Below are 22748 nucleotides of genomic sequence, written 5' to 3'. Positions count from 1 at the left end.
CTCGCTTTAATGTGCCTTGGAGAAGACACCTGAATCCCCCATCAATTCCACCAAACCTGGCAGCTTTACCAGCGTGGAAGAGATAATATAAACCTGCTTTACAGCCGTGCTAAAACAATAATGCCGTCCAGAAAGTGAGTAGGGTTGTTTTCCTTTTGGTCTCATTGTACCAAAAATATTTGCGTTTGGTAACAAAGGAACCGGTTCCCGTGAGGGCTTTTTGTGATGAGCAGCGACTGAAAGGTTTGGCCGAGCGGGAATGTGCCGTGAGACGGCTTTCTTTACTGACTGATAATGAAAGTATGTTTTTCCTCAGTTGGGTGGGGAGTAGAGCTGCAGATCTGTAGGTTTTCCACGCCGTACAGTTTACCAGCCCCCACAGGGGAACATATTTTTCTTGATAGATGAGGTGTTTTTGCACTCCAGAGTTTGAAAAGCCCACAAAGAGTTGAGTGTTCACATCTAACGGCAGGGCTTTGGAGGAGGGAGAAAAGCTGGGTACACGGAAGATTTCCATGCGTAAGGCTTCTTTCCTCCTTGAGTTAGATCTTCAACACAGCCCGCCAGATGTTCTCATACGGCTATTCCCAGCATCCTAACAGTGAGAGTTGTAGTCAAACATCTGTGGTAACCCCCTCCCCCCCAACTCCCATCAATAAAAGTTCTTAGATTTGGCGTGTCCGGGCTCATGAAAGTGCCCCACGCGGCTTAGCGCTCCAGGCAGAAAATGAGTTTGGCCTTGAGGACCGGCCAGCCCTGCCCAACTCATCTCGAAGGGTCTGTTTCTACAAGCCCTGCAAATTAGCAACATACCTACTGACTTTCTCCACCGTGCAGATTACTGCCATAAAATATGCCTAATGTGAGCTGGAGCCACGCAGCGGCACAAGGAGGATTCTTTTAAAAACGATGCCAGTTTTTACTCGTCAATGTACCATTTCACCACCCTATTAATGCCTGATAAATATACTGGATATTAAAATATATATATATATATATATATATATATATATATAATATTCTGGTATTTAATTACTTATTATACCGGTAGGTAACAGTTTGGAGAAAATAAAAACTACATTGGTTTTCTGTGATCCATAAGCCTTGACATATTTACCTATGGGGCCTCCCTAGGCCCGACCAATAAAAGGGGCTTCATAAGAAATGAATGGCTTGGATATGAAGTCATTTCCCGGGGCGCCTGTCTTCAAGGCGTCCTCCAGTGACGTTAAATGCTGGCTGGTTGTGGCTCTGAGTCTAGTGATCCACAGAGAAAAGAATGGTCAATATTTATTGATGAATTAGAGGTATCCAAGCCACCTATTGTGTTGGAATTCTACAGACGTGTTGCTTATATTGGCATATGCATTATCCTCCAGGTTCAGGCATTGTTTGGTAATGAGCCGCCATATTGACTTACGTCATGTCTATTGACCTGATTGGAAAGACTATAGCAGCTGTAATATAATATCGATACTAGAGCTATCTACTAACCTGTGCTCTAACCTGACTGTACTTATTGTAACTGTACTGAAACCTGTACAGCACTAAGTACACCTGTCAGTGCCTATTAAATAACAATATATATGCAAAGCTCAGTGATTCTTAGGGAACTCATACAGTATTATTATTATTATTACTATTCTTTTATTAATGTAATGCCAACAATTAATGCAGTGCTTCTTACAGCCCATATATTCAAGGAGTATGAACATATTTATTTAATATAGAACGAACTATTTGTTTTATGAAATCACATGTCTACAATTTAGGTGTTAGTTGGAGTTGATGAGGATAATAGTACGGTGCCATTCCAGGGGCATTTGAGCCATTTGCTTTCTTTGTGATTAGACCCCACAGGAATTTCTGTAGTCTCTTTGATATCTAACACTAAGGGAACGGAGGGTGTTGAAATATTTTAATTATAGGCCTCATAAAAAAAGCAAATCCCTCCTTCGGCAGCCACCAACAACAACATATTCTATATTTATTTAAAATACGCAATCTATAGCGCCATAGAATGAGACAGAAACACCTAAATCAGAATAAGTCACCAGGACATACACTTATAGATAGTTTGTTGACCCAGCTCTCTCTACAAGGTTATCTCAAGGTTAATTATGTCACTGAGGATGACTTTACAGCCATGTACCTTGGGGTCAATTCACAAATAACGTTTTAAAGACCACTTAAATCGCTCAAGCTTGGGTTCCTGTTTTGTGGGTTTCATTCCATTAACTATAAACAGGCTCCCGGGCCCAATGACACACAGGACAGGAGTGTAAGGGCCGGTGGACCGGTGCCTAAGAGTGAAATCTATCAACCCCTGGGCTGGTGTATTTAAAATACTCAGACTTTGCTTTTGTCCCATTAATCCCAGATCATAATGACTTCTACTACATGTACAGTATAGGCTATCTGCCCCGATTGTGTATCTGTTTCGATATTCGAAGCCCTTAGTCTGTGGGTCAGTAACATGGAGTAACCAGGTCCTTATCTCAGCGCTCTGCGGGAAGCCGCTTGCATTTTGGGTGTCCGGTAAGTTTAATTGCTGTATGTTTTACTTGCCTATTCTTTTACATGTCGACCGTACGTATAGCAACTAAAAACAACGTTTCCATGGCTAACCATCAGCCCAACATTTCAAACGGGCGAATAGATATATAGGGTTGTGGTAATATAGGCGAAACGTGGGGCGGGGCTTTAGCTAGATCTTTTATGTGACTTTATTGAGGAATAATTATGTATGTAACTTAGAAACATATTGTTATTTCTGTACAACTGATTATGATTTCTAGGGCTGTAAAACCCTGTGATTCGCTCATACCAACAAAAGACCTAGAAAAGAGGAACATCAGGGAAAGAAAGGCGGTCAGCGGGATTGGGGTCCTGAAGAGGTCCGTCACTCCATTTGTTACACATAACATGGTCATATTTGGCTAGCAGCATTCTGGTTTCATACTCAGAGTTTGAGAAATCAGTTTATCTCTATCTCTCCACCGCAATCAAAACCATTTGTGTTCATTTAGGAACGTTATTAATTCTACGCACTGCTTAGTGATTCGTGCACATGCCGCTCGACTTGACACCATGTGTATTTATAGGCAACCGTAAAAAGTGTAAAAACTGAAAAGTGATTTGCATTATTGCTATTATAGGATAGACACTTATTACAACGCAGGAACCCTCTCGTGGTAAAGAAGCCTCCAGTTATGTATCAATAATTTTGTTCAGGCTTTTCACTGCCTCGAGGGTCAGGAACCAGGGATAGCTTTTCTATACCGCTCCAGTGCTTGAAGGGTTAAGATAAAGACATACAAAGGCTGGTTTTCTTCTGGTCTTTTTTGCTTTGTTTGTCCCAGAGGTCGGAATTGGTTTGGGGGGGGGTAATGGGGAAAGGCCTGGCCCACCTAATTTGGACCCCCCACAACCCCCCTGTGCTTCCTGAAAGCAGTCCAGAGGCTGAGAGCCTAACAAAAAGCAGGTGTCCTAAGTGAGCTGGGGGATGGGAGAGAAGGGGGCTTACAGGGGGAAAATGATCCCAAACCAGACTGCCTGATTAACCCCTTTAGATCCACAGTTTCCAGTCCGCACACACCTTTATGACATTGTCCTGTATGACTTAAAATACGACATCATCATCATGTTATGCACACACGTGATTGTTCGATAACAGATGCGTCCTTTAACCAAAAGTATTAATACAAATGCACCAAGCAGGGCAGCAAAGATAGTAGCTGGTTGTTAACGGCATCCACTGGAGGGTGCATTATTTTTTGGTTGCCCCCGTAGATGTTTTTTAGTGTCTCCGTATTTATATAACATAAGTCTACTATCTGTTATTTTGTGTCGCTGGGATCCCTTCATAATTGGGGCGCTTTCATAATGAGCCCGCTCACAGCTGGTTCTAGAAGAAGCTTCCACCCAACCTTGGGTTGTCCAGGGGTGCATTTTAGGTACTTAATGTACAGCTGCTTTGGTGGTCTTCCCCCTGAAGGCAATCACTTAGGTTATCAAGCGTCTCCAATACTGCTGTCCACGTGCCACAAAATGCTCAGCGACCTACGATGTCACATAACATTGCGATTTTATGTTGGCTTAACTTAAGTCCACCAAGAAAAGTCATATTATCAGGGTTGCCATATTACCATTCATCAGTATTTGACTTGGGAGTTTGGTAAGACATTGTGAAATGGCCAATAACAATCCTAGGACTTGATCACATGACTCTAGGACTTTCCAGAAGTCTGGCCACCCTATACACATATTTAAGAACATTTTACAAGCAAGCAGGGATGAAACTTGCTCCTTCAGCCAGGTGCAAGCAGCAATCTTATTTAAAATACGTGCTTTAAGTTCTTGTCAGCTCGAGCTATAGGTTCTTTCTTATCGGCGTTATGTTTTCTGTGGATTAAACCAAATCTTATTGGATATTTTCTCGGCTCCAAATGTTGGGAGGTGGGGGTATGAATCAAGACATGCCTGTTTTATTGTCCAAAGTGGTCATTTGACATTTTGGCAGCTAAGCAGGTAATAATCATGACCTGGGGGTAGGGTTTATTAGAGCTGCTAAGGTTTTTAGCAGCTGTAAAAACACAATAAAAGTAAAGATTTTATCACTGATCAACACATGTACAAAAGTGGCAAAGTAAACACTCATTGATGCATTCATTTGGACCATAACATTCCTTCTTAGAACACTCTGTATCTTCCATCCACAGACGATTTATTAGTTTAATATGTGGTAAATGGTATCGAGAGCCTGTCCGGTGTCACATGCCATTAGCGTGCTGAGTGACCCCTTGGTTCAGGAACTTAGATATCTTTAGGAGAGTGTACGTTCAAGGGCCCTTTTCCTGACTGATAGGGATAACTCATTGAAACGTAGGTGCCTTCAGAAGACATGTACAGCCCTAAATCAGAACTTAGCATTGGCAGTATATGCGTTTTCCATATGTGTCCCTAGAAAACATCAGTTGGGAGCAAACTAAATTGTCAATTTCTGTACCTATATATTTTTATATGAGCTGTTACATTATGATCTGTGTTAGATGTGTATATATTGACATTCTAACTTGTTTCCACGCACCCTAGTCAAATTATCAAGAGTAAAGAGCTAAAATTTGGCCTGAGGGGCAAAAAATCTTTCCACTCGCTGCGGCTCCAGTGGAAATGCAATTTCCCCCTTGAAAATATCTCTTTGTCTTGATCGACTATATTGTAAGCGTACCAGAGCAGGGCCCTATTGTACCAGTATGTGTTATTGTGTGTGATTTTAAATTATTTTTACTGCCTCTTATTGTAACAGCACTACCAAATCTGCTGGCGCTATATAAATAAATGTAATGATCACGTCTGCCTCCTATTCACAAACCCTCCAGATTGTGTTTAAGTGTTAATGGAGCCTGTGACTCAGGCCCTTTCAGACAGGGTTAAAAATCCCAGACCCTGACTCAGTTGCTCCCAAACACACACACCATGCCATATGGTTGCCTAAGCAGAAAGGGGTTGGAGAGATTTAATTTTAGTGAAGACTCTTGTGCTTTTTAGGTTATTCTGCAGATCTCTGCCCTCTGTGTAGTAAAAGGTAACGGGCTGCTGAGTACAGAAGCCCCCCGCTTAAAATCATTGTAATCCTGTCTACAATTTAAATAAGAAACTCACTTCTTTCTTCGATTGCATCTCAGCAGACATGACCTCCTGGCAAACTTCTGCCAAAATGACAGAACTTACGATGATATCCTCTCCCCCCCAATCAGAGAGGAGGAGGTCACTGGAGGCTCCCCCATTTTCCCCTAAAATAACCCTGTGTAAACGTCTGCCAACATGGTGGAGATTCCCGTGACATCCTCTCCCCCTGATTGTAGGATCACGTCAGAAGATGTCGCTGGAAGCCCCACCATCTTGGCGGAACTTTGCCAGGAGGTTAAGTCTGCGAAGATGCTGGCGAAGAAGAAAGAGAGAAAAGAAAAGACAGGAAAGAGCAGAACAAGAAGATGCAAGGCATGGAAGTGGAGCGGTGAGACACGGGAGCAGAAGTGGTTGGCAAAGAAGGTAGGGAGACATTCAGAGAGCATGAGAGAGTGAATGAATGAAAAGAAGAGAATGAGAGTCTGGGAGAGTTAGTGAGAGCTAATGTAGGTATAATTTCTGAATTTAAAATGGCCCCTGATTTTCATCTAAAAGGAATGAACAGGAAATGGATTTCGTCCAGAAATGAATGGGCCAAAAAAAACCCGAAAAATTTGTCCGAATCGCTTTGGCCCAGTTTCACACGTCTAATATGCGTCAGCTAAGTCATTCCAAATACCCCTTCATCTAAATACACGGTGAAACTGGTTCATTTTCTTCAGATTGACATAAACTCAGATTAATACTCCCAGTCAAATAAGAGACCTTTCTTCAAACCCAATTTCAAAAGAAACCGTGTTATGATTGCTGTTTGCCACATATTCCCCTTGACTATCGCACAGGATCTGTGCTTTCTTTAACATAAAAAGGTCAAGCAAGGTCAGATCTCTGCTTGCTTGTGTCAAGAGTCTGCCTAGTCGTTTTTTAAAATGCCCCAACATCTGCTTCCCTGAGCTGTTCAACAGGTTTCACGTTGCCAATTGATTTAAGAGTCATTAAAATCCCACATAATTGCAGCCTGCCCAGACTGCGCAGTTCTGACCATGTGTAAGAGTAACTAGATTACAGACTCACCGAAGCTGGGCAGCCTATATATAGCCAACTTTAACTTACGGCGCTTCCCAATAATGAATCTATCATATCGCCCGCCATTTCAAATGGCCAAAGAGACTCTTGTTTGAAACGGCGTGGTTAGAGGTGTAAGTAGGGTTCAGAGCTTCGCGAAGACTTCCTATTCCCTGACCTATCGATAGGTATTGTGTTTAAGGGTTTAGAGGAAGAATGGTATATTTATTGACATTTATTGCAGTTTATATAAATCTGATTACGACTTTTAGGGCTGTAGCGCACCGTCAAATATTCGGACACCTTTAAATAACGGACTCCAGGGGATGAAAGAAGTGCAGAGAAATTTGACCTCACGGCGAGGGACTGTCCCTCGAAAAAACAATGGATAATTGATCTTGTCTTGCACAGTGAAAGTCAAATGTCAAACATAGATAGCTTTTTGGGTTGTGCGCTCCCCTTTCTGTGTATTTTTTGTGCGTATTTGCAGATTCCTTTTCTGCATGCTTAAAAATCTCATGACTTGTGGCTCTGAATCTTGCCTCAGGATCTTAATTGGGCGCCAAGAGGCCACCTTCCCACCCTGGCGACATGTAAAGAAAAGATAACCAAAATGATAAATGATGTCATTTCACTTGCCGTCTGGTTTAGAAAAACACAAACCCTCTTTATCGCGCCCCGTATACAGTCCTTACGGTGCTACTCAGCACCACTTATGGCCTGCAGACCACAACCGCATCCAACTGGCTTAGCTGGGGTTCCTTCGTTATTGTTGGTCAGGAGAAGGACAAATCCCTGGAAGCACCGAGAGAACATCGTTCTGACATAAAACTCATGCTTTAATTGTTAGTCCTCTATTCTTGTAATAGTAGACGCTGCGATGAGGTTCTTTCCTATAATCGCATACAAGTTCATTAAGGAGGGAGCGCCGGAAACATCGTTTTCTTAGACCGCTCGAAACCGTTCACAATTCCTTTCCGAGGAAATATATTTTCACTTGTGGTCTAAGTTCTTCTGGCCTTTTTTTTTTTTCTTTGCACAAGCTTTTTGTCCAAAGTCAACGTCTGTGGAATTCAAGGTCAAGGAATGTTTTAGAAACGCACTCCATTATCGTAAGCATACCGGAAACGCAATATAAGGAGAAATCGTACGCTTGCCGTGGTATGTCCTGTCCAAGCCTTTTCATTAAGTTGAGGATCCGGCCCTCCATATATCTCTCGAAACTAGATAACGCGTGAACACAAGGATATACCATAACGCTGAAAGCATTCACAGGCCCACACCAGGGCAAGATTATTCTCTGGGAAAGTAATGTTTTTCAAACTCCGTCCAGCCGTGGCTACTTACTGACATAAGCCGTTCACCCGGAGTTTATTGACCTGACTTGAAATAGCAACTAAGTACCTAATGACACGGTTTGTCCAAAATATGAGAAAGCACGTTACTCCAGACTGCGTTTTATCTCTTAAAATGCTTAGGATTGTTACCAAGTTCATGCAAATGGTGACATTCAAAAGACACAATTAATTGAGTATTTACTTAACCGAGAGGGTAGTAGATAAATGTAACAGCCTCCCAGTGGAAGTAGTTGAAGCTACTGAATCTAAAATAAGAGCAAGTACTGATTGCGGCTTGAGTCTTTACATCAGAATTAATGGGCAGACCGGATGGGCCGAATCTTAAATGAACAAACTCTGTGTTTCTGTGGAGCAAAGAGAACTGTATACGGTAATTTGAAATTCAAAGCAATAAATATTTGGTCGCCTTAAAGGGATACTCCAGCCATCATATACAGTTTTAAGCATGTGATGGCTGTCCCTTTAGGTTTTCGTGGTGTCCCCTGAGCTCCTGTCCAGAAACTGCTCCCAAATGCACTCTTTACTGTGGCTGTCTCTTTAAGGGGAAAGAATTGAGGATGAGGCAAATCACTGATACAACATTTTTTGGATCAAAACCAATTCCATTGTCAGAAAATATACAACCAAAGTAAGGAAAATTATTTTGTAGGAACAAACCCTTGTCCTTGTTCAGTGCCATTTTTGTTTTTCTTTCTTGAAGGCGAAAGACCTGGCGTAGAGCTAACGCCGTAGAGCGATTGCAGTATTGTTGATAGAATCTTCAGCATATTATCCTGAAACGGTTCTGCTGCAGTTGAAACACCATATGGGGGTTGTTTTTATCTCCATCGACCGTGATGGGTTACAAATGTAGTAATTGACCGTGATTCCTCCTCGAGTTCTATCTGGTAATAACGCTTTGTTCAGAACTAATTTTCAAAAAGAAAAAAAAAACATGCTCCTGTGAGTTTACTTTTGATGTCACATTTTGTCTGTCCCAAGATTAATATGTATACTTGGCCAGCACACGTCAACACACACACTTACTGTACCGCTTTGGTTTGGAGACGCAAACAACTGGTGATACGCAGGGTGCTGGAAATAATATGTTTTCAATTATGTGTAAGTCTTATTTCATCTTCTACACCACATAGAACATCTAGGAGATCTGGCTGCTGTGATGTGTAATTTTTGTGGTGCTCACCCCTTTGCATTCTCCTTTCCTAATGTGTGACTTTATTACATAACATTTATTGAATTTCAAGCTGGTAAGCAATAAGTATCTTAATTTAGATGGAATGAAGCCATAGCATGAATGATTAATGGTTTTGTAGGATCTTTTATGGTTCATAAGGCTACTTTGTCTAGAAATTATTGCTACAGGAGCTTCACATTTGTTTTTGTTGGACTGGCTCATGCACATGCACATGATAGGACCTTCGCCATATGCCTTACCCGACATGAATTCATACGAAGACCCTGCCAAATAGGGGAGGAGAGGGGCTGCCAGATTATGTGTAGGGGGAAAGGAGGTGCTGCCAGATCATGTTATATGCAGGAAAAAGATAGGCTACCAGATAGTATGGGGGAAGGGGCTTCTGAGTGGAGTTGTGTGTGGGAGAGAGAGGTGCTGATGCCAAGTGTTCTGTGCAGGGAAGAGAGGGCTGCCTGATGGTGTTGATTGCGGGAGGAAGGAGGCTGCAGCATAGTGTTGTGTGCACAGAGGAGAGGTGATGCTTGATTTGGGGGGTCTAAACCAGTATATGTTAACAATCGTATGCAGCTTTTAAGCAACAAGCTACTTGCTTTGACCACCTTACACTCATTGGACTCGTCTTGTGAGAAACATGCTTTCATTACAGATTACCGGGAATCATTAGTTCCTCTGTACTGATCTGCTGTGGAAACATGCCTTGATTTCCTCTCTGTTGCGGGGAGGTAAAATATTAAAACCACATGCAACTAATAGCAAATGTTAACAATGCCCCAGTTTTTAGAGCATTTAGTAGACAATATCTTTGTACAGTTTGTTGCTCTTAAGACCTAAGAGGAATGGACAATACCTTACATATACAGAATACATGAATACTGTCATATTTATTGAGGCAGTGAAGTTCAGCGTGTATCTGTGACCTCCATCGGTCACTCGGCTTGTCTTCCTGACGGAAGTAATAATAACACTCTAGAATCCAGTCTAAGGCAGGCATGGATTTGTGGCCGTCACGTGAGCAGAGGGAGCTCTCACCTCCGGCTGCGTAACTGGTAGACAACCCATCTCATTTCTCAGAGCCTCTCTCATCTCTACACATTACGCTTTTTAGCACTCAGTACGAAGGCTTTGTACATACCAATCATAACACACAATGAGTACGAAGTCGTTATACTTCCAAGCACCAAGACCTACTACATTAGGCATCCAATACATGGCTGAGACATGATTACGAAATGAAACCCATCCTTATATAGTCTAGATATACCGTCTCTCTAAATCTCTAAGACTAGGGAAATATCGATAAATTATGTCACAGCAGCTAAGCAACACTTGCCAAGCGAGGTATTAAAGAAAGAAGTCAAATTGTAATATAAATATGTTTCAGATTAAGACGTTTTTAAATAAAATGCAGGGTAATCAAGCATGAAAAGTATTTTGCTTCTTTTGTTTAAGTTAAATCTACTGTATCTCTAGACATTAAAGTTGACAGAATTTTATGATATGTGGGTGCCAGCCCAAACCTTTAATTCATACTATCCTAAATTATTTACGGCATATGCTTTCCACATTAGTCAGGTACTCCTTATGGGCAAGAAAAGCCAAAGCACCATGATGTTTACTACACAGGAGTCAGAGGATTGCCTAGTCCAGGGGTGTCCAACCTGCGCCCTCCAGCTGCTGCAGGACTACATCTCCCATACTCCTCAGCCAGCCCCTTAGCCGAAAGAGCATTATGGGAAATGTAGTCCTGCAGCAGCTGGAGGGCCGCAGGTTGGACAATCCACAGTTGTCACATTGGATTTGGATAAAACTGATGTGAAAACGGCAATTACCCTTCATGAAGTACTAACAAAGTATCATGAGGTATTACTACTAACAGAACTACAGGAACCCAAGAAACCACGCCAACCCAAAGTAGGACTGGCGGAACAGAAAAGGGGATACACAGCAAATATAATGCATGAGCATATCAAGACCAGCCTAAAAAATATGGATGAGACAATAATTATGTGATCAGGCCGTTGAGAAACCAAATAGGACAGGAACTATCTTAATGCAGTGGTTTAGCCACAAACATACGAAGGGAAGCTGGACCTCAAAGGGTTTTAATGAGGAATTGTTTAACGAAGCAAAATTTCATTCAAGCCGGGGGATCGTATCATTAGCGGAAATCGACTTCCCGGCTGAAATAGCTTTCTTTGAGCCAGGGAGATGCACTTGGACAAGTCTCAAGTCCCGGCAATTCCTGAAATTATTCCACCGCAGGAAGTGTATTCATTGCTAATTGGGACCTGACCTGTTGATATATTTTTATAGACCATTATAAGGAGGATGACATACTTTGGAAGAAATTTGGAAGGATCAAAAACACCCAGAGGCACAGTAACACTAGCTAACACGCTTCCTCAATGGACATGAGAATAGACTGAATGTGGATTGATAGAGCCACTCACTCAATGGGCAAAATGCTCAGAAGAGAGACTGTGTATGTACATCCGTGTGAAAAAGAAAGTACACCCTCTTTCAATTCTATGGTTTTACAAATCAGGACATAATAACAGTCCTGTGTTCCTTAACAGGTCTAAAAACTAGCTAAATACAACCTCAGATGAAAAACAATACATGACATATTACACCATATCATGTTTTATTCCAACAAAAATAAAGCCAAAATGGAGAAGCCATGTGTGGAAAATGAAGTACACCTTATGATTCAATCGCTTGTAGAACCACTTTTAGAAGGAAAACTAATTAAAGAAATGTGTTTAAAGCTCAGAGCGGGAGAAGATCAGGGCCTTCCATATATGTCTTGCCCTAATGACTCTTAAGACTATGATGTCACCAATATCTGTAGCTGTGGTTGGCATCTAACCCCCTGACATCTGTAAAGGTTGGGCACAGCTATCTACTGTATTTAATTTGGTTATTAGTGAGAAAGAAGGGCTACTTTGACCTTGATGTCCTCCATCTTAAGTCACATCTGCTGAGTTAACCCCTCGATGTACAACTCAACTTCTTATTGACTCAACAGTCAAACAGAACAGTGCATTGCGACCAGCACACAGAGCTTTCCGGATTCACGGACTATACTCAGTGTTACTTTCTACGTGAAGTGTTTATTTTGCAGCACGGCATGATGGGAACTCCAAGCCACAGGGGCAAATGGCTTCAGAAAGGGATTGGACCACTATGAGACGGGTATGGCGGGGCCACTTTCTGCGGAAGATACCAAAGTGACATAGAGTCACATTTTCAAGTTAGAGCGGGGTGGAAAAAAGGTTCTGCCTCGCAGGGAACACTAATTTGTCTTCAGAGAGATCACAAAATTACTTTTTCATTTTTAACCCGAGGCAATAGTGCAGTTTGTACTTTCCCTGAACAGTAAGCTGGACAATTATTTCCTAAGAGAGCAATCGGATGTCCGGAAGTAAAACAGCCGTTTCCAGATGCTTATTACACCCAGCCCGTGAATATGTTTTGCAATCACTTGCTGTTTATTTAATAAAAATGTGTGGCGCAAAGGGTCTCCCTGTCCAGAAGGAAACCGCCGATCGTCCCGTCAGCTACAATCACCAAAAATCTATAAATGAGCTCAACCCGAGGCAAACATGCATCGTATTGTACCTACAAGCCGTTCTAAATGTTACTAGTAAACATAAAAATAAATGATTGTATTCAGGGATTTCAGTGGCGGATACCAGCGACAGAGGTTACCTGGGATATCATTAAATGAGTCAGCTCCGGACTGTGTGACCCAGAGAATCTACCCCTTCACCCTGCAACTCCGGGCAAACACTGAAAGATCCTGGGAATGCCCGATATGACAAAGTGGCAAATATGCCAACAATGCCAATAGAACAAAAATAAACCATAAAAAGTCTGAACTAAAAGAATATAGAATTATTTTGTGAAAATAGAATCATTTTCGGACTGGCTTTCACGCCAGACAGTCATGCTCCGTCCGCTGAGGTCATTTTTTATGTTTTTCAAATGCCGGAGAGAAATTCCAGTCGCCGGATGATTTACGCGCCCCAGAAAGTATCTCTTCCTGAATGAACAGACCGCGGCTCCGTGGACACTTAATGCCGCGGTGTGACTTCTCAGCAGCAAAGTACTCCTGGAATGTTTTCTTTTCAGGTTGGCATCTATATAGCAGCTCTCAGTAGTGCCTATATATATATATATATATATATATATATATACACACATCTGCCCGTGGGTGGCAGAGCAGACTGTCGGCAGAGTTTGTACAAGCCAATCTTGCAGCCAGCCGGCCACAGTGTTTGTCTTGAGGTCTAAGTCCCTCTTCGGATCCTAATTCCTTATTAATTCTCATTCATGATCCCGTGCTTGTTTTGTGCTGAATGGATTTTAGCTGCAGTAGCTATTTTTCTGTACAGCTCCCATCTTATCTATAAATAACAATTCTGGTGCAAAACGGTAAAAAAAATATGCAGTGGCTAAATTTTGCACTATTATAGTTAGTGGGAGTTTGGGACACCCCGTATACCCCATACATTGATATAAAAGAGAGAGGAAGCTAATCATGCTGATAAAACACCGTATAAAGCGTGCCTTGTGGCTAAAGTACTTAGTGAGACCGTCACGTTTCTCAGATTCTTCTCCTAAATATGTGATGGTGTTATAGTATAGGAGAGGCAATGGATGGGAGCAGCCATATTAACATCTGTTTCCATGATCTGTGTGGTTATTTCTCCCCGTTATGCTGTCTCTCTGGTTGTTGCTGAGTAGAAGAGAAAAAGAAGATTGATTAGAAATGCAAGCTGAGCTTCACTTCGGCAAAACAGCCCAACAGGTAAGCGCAACAAGCTTTGGGTAATTGGAATAAATTAACTTAACAAAGCTGCGAAGGGCTTCGTCTCTCTTACTATTCAAATGGTAACCAATCACGCATGGAAGTGCTGACTATGCAATATAAATAAATGATAATAAATAAGGAGGGTACGTTGCAGAAGAGGAGGAGGGCAACAAGAGAGAGATGTGTGAAAGTGAGTAGGAGGGACAGAGGCCCAATTACAGCTGGAGGTGGGGACTTTCTCCATGACTTGTGAAAGGGGGGTTGGCAAAAACTTTAGTGTTAAAGACAAGAGAACAACTGTGCCCCCTCCCCACCTCAGATCCATCTGTCCCCTTAGGCAGCTGCTGCTCCTCCCTGCCCTTTCAGGAGTAGCAGTATGCTATACTGCGCAGCGTGCAAGGGGTTAATACAGTGACCCCGAGGTCATGGAGACACACTACAGATATGTATATAGAAGCAAATACTCTCCTACTCCATCCCTACGTTCTTCCCATGGGCTAAAGCTCTCCTCCTCGCTTATCGCCTCTTCCTCTTCCCCATATCTCTGGAATCTGCTTCCACCGAACCTTCAGCATTCCCCCCTCCCTCCCAACATTCAAGAAACATCTCAAAACCCACTTCTTCAGAGAAGCCGCGCCATCTTAGCTGCTAGAACTTTATCTGCAAGTTAATAGCCTGGGCAGCTAACCCCAGCAGTTCTGCCAAATCCTCCTCACTGCAGACTACGCTTCCAGTCCATCACCAAAGACAGACAAATATCACAAGGCTCCATATCCTCAGAGTTCTTTTGACCTTTACCTGTTTCTTCACTGGGAGTGGGGTGGCAGCAGTGGTAGAAGTTATCGGTAAGGGACGCAGGCATCTATGGGGTCGGCATAAAGGTATCTTAATTATTAGAAGAGGTAAACGATTTGAAGTTTTACAGCCAGAATTGATCCTGAGAAAACAAAGCCAAGATCAAAGTGCCAAGCTCCGGATCCCCCACTTCCATGCCATCCTTTACCTTATCCACTATACTGTGTAACAAATGGTTAAAATTAAACGTTATGTTACTATCATGTGTCGCGCTGTACAAACTAGTATATCGTATCCTTATTAAGAATTTAATCCTGACTGGTATCTTAAATAACATTTCACACTCCTAGCCCAAACAGTAATTATTATTATTATTTATTATTAAAAAAAACAAAACACTTACTTGTTGCTTAGCCATGGTGCAGGTTGCGACCTAAACTGGAAACATGATGAAGATAAAAATATATACAGGGAAATCTGAGCAGAACCAGGCCTTGGATCTCATATGAATGTAAAATGCACAGAACAGCATTTTCATAAAAAAAACACTGAAAAACTTTTATCCACTGGGAGTCATTATTGAATCCTCGGTTTTCTGCAGTACTGGCACAACCTGTTCATACTCAGGTTTTGAGTAACCAAATGCGACTGCTTAACATACATGTTCGTATCATAGATAACATACAAAACTGTAGCTTGACCAGACATTCCGGCCATCATATGTCCTTTAATGTATATGATTGCCGAGTCGTACCTTTAAAATATTATTTACTCCCCCTTGCAAACACATGGAGGGATTCGGCAGAATCTTTCGATATGCATTTGCCTCGTTCCCCACCGTCCAGCTCCTAAACTTGCCAGGAGGGAGTGGTGCTTAACAGTTCTGGAGCTGCAGCTTCTCCTAAAGGTATGTGTTGTGGTATATATATATGTATATATATATGTATATATATATATACCACAAAACATACCTTTTGTACTTACATAGTACTTTAATATGCATTCTTTGCTGGCGGACCTGCAGTGGGCACTGGAGTCTCCTTTGAAATGCCAGTAAACTTTATTTTTCACACTTCGATCCCGGCAGCACGTATAGACACTGCTGCCATCCATACTGTTGATGAGAAAAAATTACCCCGGGACCCCCCAACTTCAACAGCTGGTCTATGCCATCATTTCCCCTTGCCCCCATTTGGGCAGACATATGTAAACACACAAACTACACACACTCATACTAACCCACACATTCATTCTAACACTCAATCTCACCCCACTTACATATACATGCTCACACACACACCTACATATACACACACTGAACTGGTACACGCCATCACACACACACACACCATTACACATCCATGCTCACACACTGAACTGATACGAGGAGACAGGAATGGGGTTGTTGCTGCGACCCCTGTAGTTATCTTCTTTAAACAAATTGTGTTATTTTTTTTTAGAGCGCAGAGACTTTAAGGAAAATGTAAGTGATACGGGTATGAAATTGTACATTTGAGACTCAGAAGGTCATCAAAGTGGAGGCTTGACATAGAGACCATCTGAGCATCATGGGAATTGTAGTCCACATCCACAAGCTGCATTTCCTTGTTCATTAACCAGAGCAGACATATACTGAGTAACTCGAGCCACGCATGGCCGATTCCCTTACATAGGACTCCAGTCATTCCCAAGTCTCTTTAATTGAGTGCAGCTGCAAAAACACAGCTTGCTTTCCAGGATCTGTGACCAGGTTTGGGGGGAGAGGGGGGAACCTGGTACCCTTAGGCATGAGATAGTGGGTCGGGCCCACCGTCCACTGCCTTGCTTCATTAACCCATTGGGTTCAAGAAGCAACTCTGCAAAATATCATATACAGGCAGATTAGGTAGGCAGGATACAGTAACACTAATAAGAGAAACACGACTTACGTTCCAGAGGTAGGTATCTGTAGGTATCCATACACTGACAGCGCTCTTTGTAGCAGGACTTGTAGAAGTATATGGTGCCTATAGGCCATTTAAGTCAATGTAGGTCCATGACAAAGCCTACCCCATTAGTTTTAAATGTTGGAATAATTTTATATATATATATTTAAAATGGTTGTTATTAACATTGCTTGTTACTTTTTTCTTTATATCCCAGTTATTCTCGTGTCATACAATCCAGCCTTTAAGATAGCTTTATCAGAACACTAAGGCAAGGGTCATCTGCCCATTCTCTGCGAGTTAAAAACGCAGTCAGAAACGCTGACTAGGTATTTTCCTACGGCATACTTTTTAATGGCGATCTAGCTGGTTTTAAGCGTGTTTGGCTAATAGCGCCACAGCCCACTCCATCCCACGTTTCCCCATAGTTTAGTTCCATGACTTTGCCCTGAGATGAACTCCTGACTTGAGTATTCATTGAAGTCATTAGAATCTTAACCAGGTTGAGAAGCAGTTTTTCCCATATGGCGGTATCACAACTAAGAGCCAAAATATAAAAATGGAGTGTGGCTGACACTTGTATCTATTGATTGTGCAAAATCACAAACACAACTGTCCTTGTTTTATTCAATGTGTCCAGAAAGTTTTTTGTTTGCATAAGTTTTGCATAGGTTATCTTTGGCTCGATCTACTTGACAAACACACTGGGTTCTTATAATAGTGCCTTGAGTTAAACAATAGAATGTGTCTGGCTAAATCAACTCAGAGGGACACCAACTAACTAAACTCAACTCTGAGGGTGTTGAGTTTGGACATCAACCAAATATCACCTATTTCTACATTGGCTCCTGCCACCTTAAGATACGCGTGTATATAGATAGATAGATAGATAGATAGATAGATAGATAGATAGATAGATAGATAGATAGATAGATAGATAGATAGATATAGTATATATAGGTTTGGTCTATCTGGCCCTGCTTCTGTGGAGAAATATTAAGTATTTAAATCCAGGGGGTTTAAAGCACCAGTGTCTGTGCTCTCAGGATTTTACCGTTAAAAGAAAAAAGGTGGCTAAACACCATTTATTACTATCATCCAGAGTAAAACAAGTGAGATTCGATTCATTCTCATAGAGAAAACAATGTATGAAGGGTGAGATAAACTCACTCACTTTCTCATAGTGTACCCAGACATTTAATGAGTTTAAATTGAAACACTTATACCTGGGAGCTGCACCCCCCTTCTGAAAAGCCCCTTTGAGTTTCCCTGATACCGGCCCATTTGGCCATTTGGGCACACATACGCGGGGTGGGGTGTCTCTTCTCTTCTCTTGGAAATCTTGGGTCAGGCCTAACGTTAAATGTGCTAAAATGACAATATATGAATCTGAGCAAAAACAGAATGTGGATGGGAATAATGCCTTATTTATATAGTACATTAGCTGTGCACGGGGACATCAGGTTTAGGGAAGGAGTGAAGCCCCATAGTAGGATCTATGCCTGGAAATGATCAGTTTGTTAGTAAGTCTCGGGGTTTCTTCCATGGAGATAAATGGACGGGTTTAGAGATCACTTCATTGCGATTCAGTGCGCTGTGAATGTTTAGTCTTGAGACGTACCCTAGAGCTTGCAATCACGTATCATCTGTGTACGTAAGGAACAGACAAGTCTTTTATTCTCTTCTACTTGCGCAATGTATAGATGTTTTGGTAACTCTTTCCTCTATTCTAAAGCACTTAGGAATGGGTGTGTTTTATACGCGGGTCCAAAACATGTTATTGTATGCGGTGTTTCCTTGCAACTTTACTTTCAAACGAGGCATGCTTTTTATACATCGGTACGGATTATACCTGATATTTTATAATACATGGGCCTATTCTTTTTGCACATTAGTATCCCTTTAAATAAATATATAAAAATTATACTTACTATGACTTGTTCATTCAATGAGAAGAGAGAGATTGTCTGATCAGTGCAAGTAACAAATCTAAATGAGTTTATGTTTTGCTTAATACCTACTGAGCTTTGATTTAGAGAACCATTAATAATTCCTATAATTAATAACTATATCAATAAGATGAAAGTTAGGATTATATAGACTTGCTGCTCTGTATTTTTTAGGGTTATTCTTTAAGGTTTGTGTCTGTTTGGCAACTTCTATCCTCCTAAGAGTCAAAAAAAAACATTTTCTACCTGCTCTGATTGCAAACAATTAAGTCATTTCCAAAATGGAACACATTTTATAAATGTTCTCACATGAATATAAATGTAAAGTTATGGCAAATCTTTACACTCCTGTTTGTATTTTTACTTTACATTTATATATAATAAACATTTAACTAGGTTTTTTTCTTGTTATTTAATTGTTTTGGTTTTTTTTGCAAGCCGGTTTTATTCAAAATCGACGTGTGTATCCTGTGACTTATCAGAAAATCAACCAGATCGAGATTTTTTTTTCTACGATCTTTAGCAAATTTGCAGGCCTTTGACTTCATTTTAAAAAAAAATCAGATAGTTTGCTATTTTTTTTCGTGTTTTCTGATTTGTAAACTTACAACAGCACTAAAATGATTAATAAGTGTTCATATACAATACTATACATTAGACGCAGATGCAATTATAAAAGAGAAGAGGTTCTTGATTATTATTAACAAAAAATATTGTATTTTTTTATTTAAAAGAAAACCCAAAAATAATAAAATTACATAGAAAAAAAAGCATTAAAACACATCAACATAATTATATTTATCCAAGGATGGGGAGTGGAAAGCTGGTTCTCAGTGGATGCCCATAAGGCTAAGTAGTGTCTCGTAGAGTCTTCAGAACTTAATTAGTGAATATCCTTCTCCCTCAGTCCGTGAGACACCAGTTTCCTGCAAATGTCTGGATCGTACCACCAATCCGTACATCCCCAGGTCAAAAAACAATGTTTCCAGTCACAAAATGAAATGTATAGAGTTGTTTAAATGTGACTGTTCTTTTAACAAATCATGCATTACAAAAAAAAAACAAAAAAAACAAGGAGAAATGGGGAAAATCCAAGGGAAACAAACCTCCTCCCCTCCCCCCCTAAAGGTGCCCTGCTCGGCACAACCAGGGCAACTCCTGTCTTACGAGAATGTCAGGGTTCCATTTTACACACTAAATTCAGATGAATCATCAAGTTCTTTTGTGGGATCCCAATAAAAACGTTAGCGACCGAGAGGAAATCAATACAATTCCCAATGCTTTGTGGTGACAATGAATGAAAGGCATACGGTATGAATCCACTAGGAGCCAAGACGTCAGTCTACATGACTCCAGTTATAGAGGAGGCACTGCCAAGTTAATGAAATAGTTGGAGGAGGAGGGAGGTGAGTCTTCTTCCTCTGAAATTGTGTGTGTGTCCAATTTACTAGCCCCATGTTTTAAATAGAAATATATAATTTACAAAAAAATCTATTTACAGTCAAAATTACAACTCCGATGTGATGCAACTAAACATATCATATAGAAAATGACAGACCATATGAGATGTCAATGAAGTGGGATCGAGATAAAACATGGTTTGACAGTAAACAGTCAATGGTGGCCCAGATCACAGGTAGGACAAATTCCCACCAACAGTCTATGATTCTCAAACTGTGGTCTCCCCATGTTTGCTGTTGGTCAGTCTGGTGTAAAACTTTCTCCATGAGTGTAGAGTCTTGCCTGACCAGATCCAGAAGCCAGAGGTGATGCCAACAATGAGGGTCATCAGATACTTAATCATGTAGACTGTAAAGTCAGGGGTCATTCTTGGGGTGTACTGAAGGGGGCAAGGGATAGCCAAGCTCTTGCAATTCTGGCTTACCCAGCTACGTTCCCAATGTTCCCTGAATGCCTGTTCATAGAAGTAGCATGCAATTACAATTGTGGCTGGAACTGTGTAGAGGACACTAAACACGCCAATCCTCACCATAAGCCTCTCCAACTTTTCTGTTTTAGTACCATCATGCTTCATGATTGTTCTGATTCTGAATAGGGATACGAAGCCAGCCAGGAGGAATGAGGTTCCAATGAAGAGGTAGACAAAGAGAGGGGCTAGCACAAATCCTCTCAGGGGATCGATGCTATTAAGTCCCACAAAACACACTCCACTTAGGAGGTCTCCATCTATCTGCCCCATAGCCAGGATCGTAATGGTCTTCACAGCTGGGACTGCCCAAGCAGCAAGGTGGAAATATTGGGAGTTGGCTTCTATTGCCTCGTGGCCCCACTTCATCCCTGCTGCCAGGAACCAGGTCAAAGAGAGGATCACCCACCAGATGGAGCTAGCCATGCTAAAAAAGTATAACATCATGAAAAGAATAGTACATCCCTCCTTCTTGGTTCCCTGCACCACGGTTTTGTAGCCATCATCAGTGAAGGCCTCGTTGCATACAACCTTGTCCTGAAGCACAAAACCTGCAATGTAGGCCACTGACACCATGGTGTAGCACCCAGACAGGAAAATGATTGGTCTCTCAGGATACCGGAACCTCTGCATGTCCACCAGGTAGGTAGTCACTGTGAAGAAGGTTGAGGCGCAGCAAAGCACAGACCAGATGAGGATCCAAACTCGCGCAAACTGTATCTCCTCCTGGCTAAAAAACATGAACCCGTCACTCTTGGATGGTTCACATGGAGCTGCACAGTCCTTCTCTCCCAGAAACCTATAGTTGAGGTAGCTGGGGACCTTTAGCACTCGAGGGCAATGGAAGGGGTGATCGAGTGTCGCATAGATGGCTGGCCCTGGTGTTCCATGGAGGGGGGGACTAGTGGTCAAAAGTGTGGGACCACCATCTTCTGAGTGGTTCTGCCCTACACAGATCTGTTCTGTGCCTTGGCGAGGAAAATTTTCACACCTCAGTCTCTCTGGCCACTGGAAGCCAAACTTGTTCATAAGGGCCTCACATCCATGACGCGCCCGCTCACATATAGACCTGCACGGAGGGATGGCCTGTTCCAGGACTGTACAGACTGGCGCATACATGGAGCAGAGAAAGAATCGCAGCTCGGAAGAACACTGGACCTTCACAAGCGGGTAGAACTGGTGGACCTCAAGCCCAGCATCCTCTTGGTTTGTGTGACCCAAGAGATTGGGCATGATGGTTTGATTGTAGGCAATGTCTGTGCAGAGCGGAATGGAGATTGGTTGGCAGAAGCCATGCTCGGGCACCGAGATACCCTTTTCACCATGAAGCTGGGCTGAGGCCAGGAGGCACAGAGCAAGAAGGTGACATAGGACTAGAAGAGGGGTGACTCTGGTGGCACCCTCCATGGTTGCTCAGGAGTTAATGCTTTATGAGGAGTTTTCTTTGTCTTCAAGAGATTAGTGGAAATAATTTGAGTCAGCAGTAAAGTCAGATGGAGACACCACAAACAGCAAGTCCACGTCTGCCGGATCTGATTGGTTTAAGTCTCTAGATTCTGTTGCGAGAGAAGAAACTGTCCCAGATCATTAAGTTCGGATTAAATTTAGGTCTGCACGTCTTCCTTTCGCCCTCCAGATTTCATTGAGTTGTCCCGGGTCACTCCATTCCCGTGCTGCTGGCCAGGGCTGCCCCGTGTCCCCTCACCTGGTTCTGTTGTGAGTTCGGAATTCCTCCCTCGGATTCTGGGAGTCAGATCGGTGTCTGCACGTCCAGCTCCAATCTGATCACTCGGGATGTCCCGACTCCGCTCCCTTTAGGTTCTGCACCGGATCACTTTCTCTTTGTGCTTCGCTTCTCTACTCCTCACTTCTGGACAATCTGTTTCAAGGCGCCCTCTGTCCCGGGACCGAATTCTCCTCTTTAGCCAAAAGTTAGGGGCCGCCTTGAAACCGCCCTCCACCCCCCTTTCCAAGTCCCAAAACCCTTCCCAAAAAAGTCCCCTTCGCCAATCAGATGCCAGCACTGAGACCGAGGAGGGGGGGTATGTCTCTCCCCTCTGGATAATCAGCAGCATGTCTATAGGATC

The 22748-nt window shown here is 42.2% G+C and overlaps 1 protein-coding gene across 1 annotated transcript; it reads right to left on the bottom strand.

The window, feature by feature from the left end:
- Positions 1 to 19421: 19421 nt before the first annotated feature.
- On the bottom strand, positions 19422 to 22529 carry FZD2 (frizzled class receptor 2). Its single transcript, XM_053453635.1, has one exon. It carries the CDS (start codon positions 22066 to 22068, stop codon positions 20404 to 20406), a length of 1665 nt encoding a protein of 554 aa, XP_053309610.1. The 5' UTR covers positions 22069 to 22529; the 3' UTR covers positions 19422 to 20403.
- Between the last annotated feature and the right edge of the window lie 219 nt (positions 22530 to 22748).

Source organism: Spea bombifrons, chromosome 13 (assembly GCF_027358695.1).
Source record: "Spea bombifrons isolate aSpeBom1 chromosome 13, aSpeBom1.2.pri, whole genome shotgun sequence".
Taxonomy (NCBI): Eukaryota; Metazoa; Chordata; class Amphibia; order Anura; family Pelobatidae; genus Spea; species Spea bombifrons.
This window is presented reverse-complemented; position numbering and strand designations above follow the sequence as displayed.